The sequence below is a fragment of the Penaeus chinensis genome, chromosome 32 (genome assembly GCF_019202785.1).
Source record: "Penaeus chinensis breed Huanghai No. 1 chromosome 32, ASM1920278v2, whole genome shotgun sequence".
NCBI classification, from domain to species: domain Eukaryota; kingdom Metazoa; phylum Arthropoda; class Malacostraca; order Decapoda; family Penaeidae; genus Penaeus; species Penaeus chinensis.
Window position 1 is genome coordinate 13,566,394 of NC_061850.1, and position 2,500 is coordinate 13,568,893.

General features: G+C 43.6%; 1 protein-coding gene across 1 annotated transcript in view; it reads left to right on the plus strand.

The window, feature by feature from the left end:
• Positions 1–2,500, plus strand: part of LOC125042733 (proclotting enzyme-like) — a 39,134-nt gene that overhangs the window by 28,513 nt on the left and 8,121 nt on the right. The window contains exon 4 of the mRNA XM_047638578.1: positions 459–667. Within this exon, the coding sequence (XP_047494534.1) occupies positions 459–667 (209 nt within the window). The remainder of the gene's footprint in view (positions 1–458; positions 668–2,500) is intronic.

The following is a 2,500-nucleotide window of genomic DNA, read 5'->3' on the forward strand; positions in this document are numbered from 1 at the left end:
ATATTTTTTCCCTTGATCTTACATTCTTCTTTCTTTTCTTTCTGCTTCTCCTTCCTCGCTCCTTCTTTCCATTCTCTCCTTCTCTCCTCCTTCCATTCCTCTCCTGTCCTTCACTCCTGTCTCTATGTCCTTCTATTCCCCATCTTCTCTCCCCTATCCCAACCCTGTCCCCACCTTCCCCCCACCCTCCCCCACCTCACCCAATCCCTCATCCACCCACCCTCATCCACACTCACCCAACCCCACTTACCCCCACCCTCATCCTACCCTCACCCATCCTCCCTCTCACCACCTCACCTCCCCCCCACCTCCCCCACCCCCACCCTCATCCACCCACCCTCACCCAACCCAACTTACCCCCACCCTCATCCACCCACCCTCACCCATCCTCCCTCTCACCGCCCCACCTCCCCCCCACCTCCCCCTCCACCTCCCCCCCCACCCCCACCCCAAACCAGCGTGAACGTGAACAACCTGCGCGTGATGGTCGGCGACCACGTGCGCAGCTTCCCGATCGAGACCAAGAGCCGCGATTACCAGGCCGTTTACTCCGTCTACCACCACGAGTTCAACCGATCCACTTACAACCACGACATCGGCCTGGTCAAGCTGGGGCAGAAAGTGGAGTATAAGTGGTACTCGAGGCCCGCGTGTCTGCCGCAGCCAAGTGAGTTTTTTTTTGTTTTGTTTTTTGTTGTTGTTGTTTTTGTGGGGTAATGGTGTTGATCGAATGTGTGTGTGTTTGTTTGTTTGTTTATGTGTGTGTTTGTTTGTTTATTTGTTTATGTGTGTGGTTGTTTGTGTGTGTGTTTGTTTGTTTGTGTGTGTGTTTGTCTGTTTGTTTGTTTGTTTATGTGTGTGTGTGTGCATGTGGTGTGTGTGTGTGTTTGTTTGTTTGTTTGTTTGTTTGTTTATGTGTCTGTGTGTGTGTGCCTGCATGTATGTATGTATGCATCCATGTCCGTATATCCCTCCCTTCTCTGTCTTTCAGCATAATTACTTCTGCTTTATGCATTTGTGACATCATAAGTGCTTCGTCTGATTCATATTTCTATCTCAAATGAAATTGCATTACGCTTTTGCCTTAATTCCTGCTTGCATGTTATTTTTGTTCACATATTTCTGAATAAGCATCAATCATATTTACATTTCTTATGCTAACCGGAAATACAAATCCGCTGAAACTCATTTTTAAAAATGAGAAAATAATGAATGCAATTTGCCGCATCTGGGTCTTCCTCTTTTTTTGAGGAAAGTTGAAGTTCTAGATGCGTATCACACATGTTCTACTAACAACCACCACAAACCAAGATACAGAAAAAAAAAATTGTAAAAACGAAACACACAAGTATCAGATATAACTAAATATGATAGAAGGAAAGAAAATAGAATTACACAAATAGAGAGAGAGAAATGATTGGAAATAGCTGTCCGCTGTTTATTATTCATAAGCCCGCGCGTCGCTACACCCGCTTCTGCCGTCGCCGAACGCAAGATTCACGAGGAAAGAGTTATTTAAATTACGGTACATTTATGCGCCGTATAAATGCCGTAGGTTATGGGCCGTACAAATGCCGTAATCACTGCACCGTTAGGATGGTTTTGTCTAACGATACACCACGAATGAAGGAATGATGACGAGAAAAAGTTTTATGTTTCCGTAAGATTTAGAAATAGAGCGAGCGAGAGAGGGAGACGGAGTGAAAGAGAACGGTTAATTCATCGTTATTAGTGTTGTTATTCGAATTATTATTGTTGTTTAACAACTGATAAAGATGACAGAAAACTCGGTGACAGTGCAAAAATACGTTAAATATTTCTTGAAGCTTCAGAAATAGAAAGAAAAGAGAGAAAGATAGAGAATGACAGACCGTCTAACTGGCTGACAAATTGACGGACAGATAGTCAGGTCGACTGAAAGAAAGAGAGGAAGAATCACTGATTATCGTTGGAATATATCCTGCTGCTCTTGTTGTTTTTGAGTTTGTATTGTTTCCAGACGTTCCTCTTTGTAGAAATACCAAGAAGAGAAAGAGGGAGAGAGACAGACAGACAGACAGACAGAGACAAAGAGACAGCGATGGCGATTACTGACGCCTCGTTGGAATGTATCCTGTTGTTACTGCAACTGTTGTTGTTGTTGTTGTTTTTGGCCTTTGATGTTTTTTGTGTGACGTTTCCTTTGACCAAATGGAGTGTTCTTCTGCTCTCCTTGGCTGATTCTCGAGAGATCTGCAGGATATCTTTCTCCTTTCTCTTCTTGTGGCTTTCTCGTCTTCGTTTTCTTTTTCTTTTCTTTCTCTTTTTTCTCTTTATGCGCCCGTATTCTCCTCTATTCTCCCTTCAGGGCTATTCCTATTCATTCCGCCGTTACAGTGTTGTCGACTGACTACCCGTACATCTCTAAATGCAAATGAAAATTCAAACATAGTAATTTGTGTAGAAGGAGGAGACGAAATGGCCGTTACGTGAAAGGAACAATAAATCGTGGTGTTAGAAG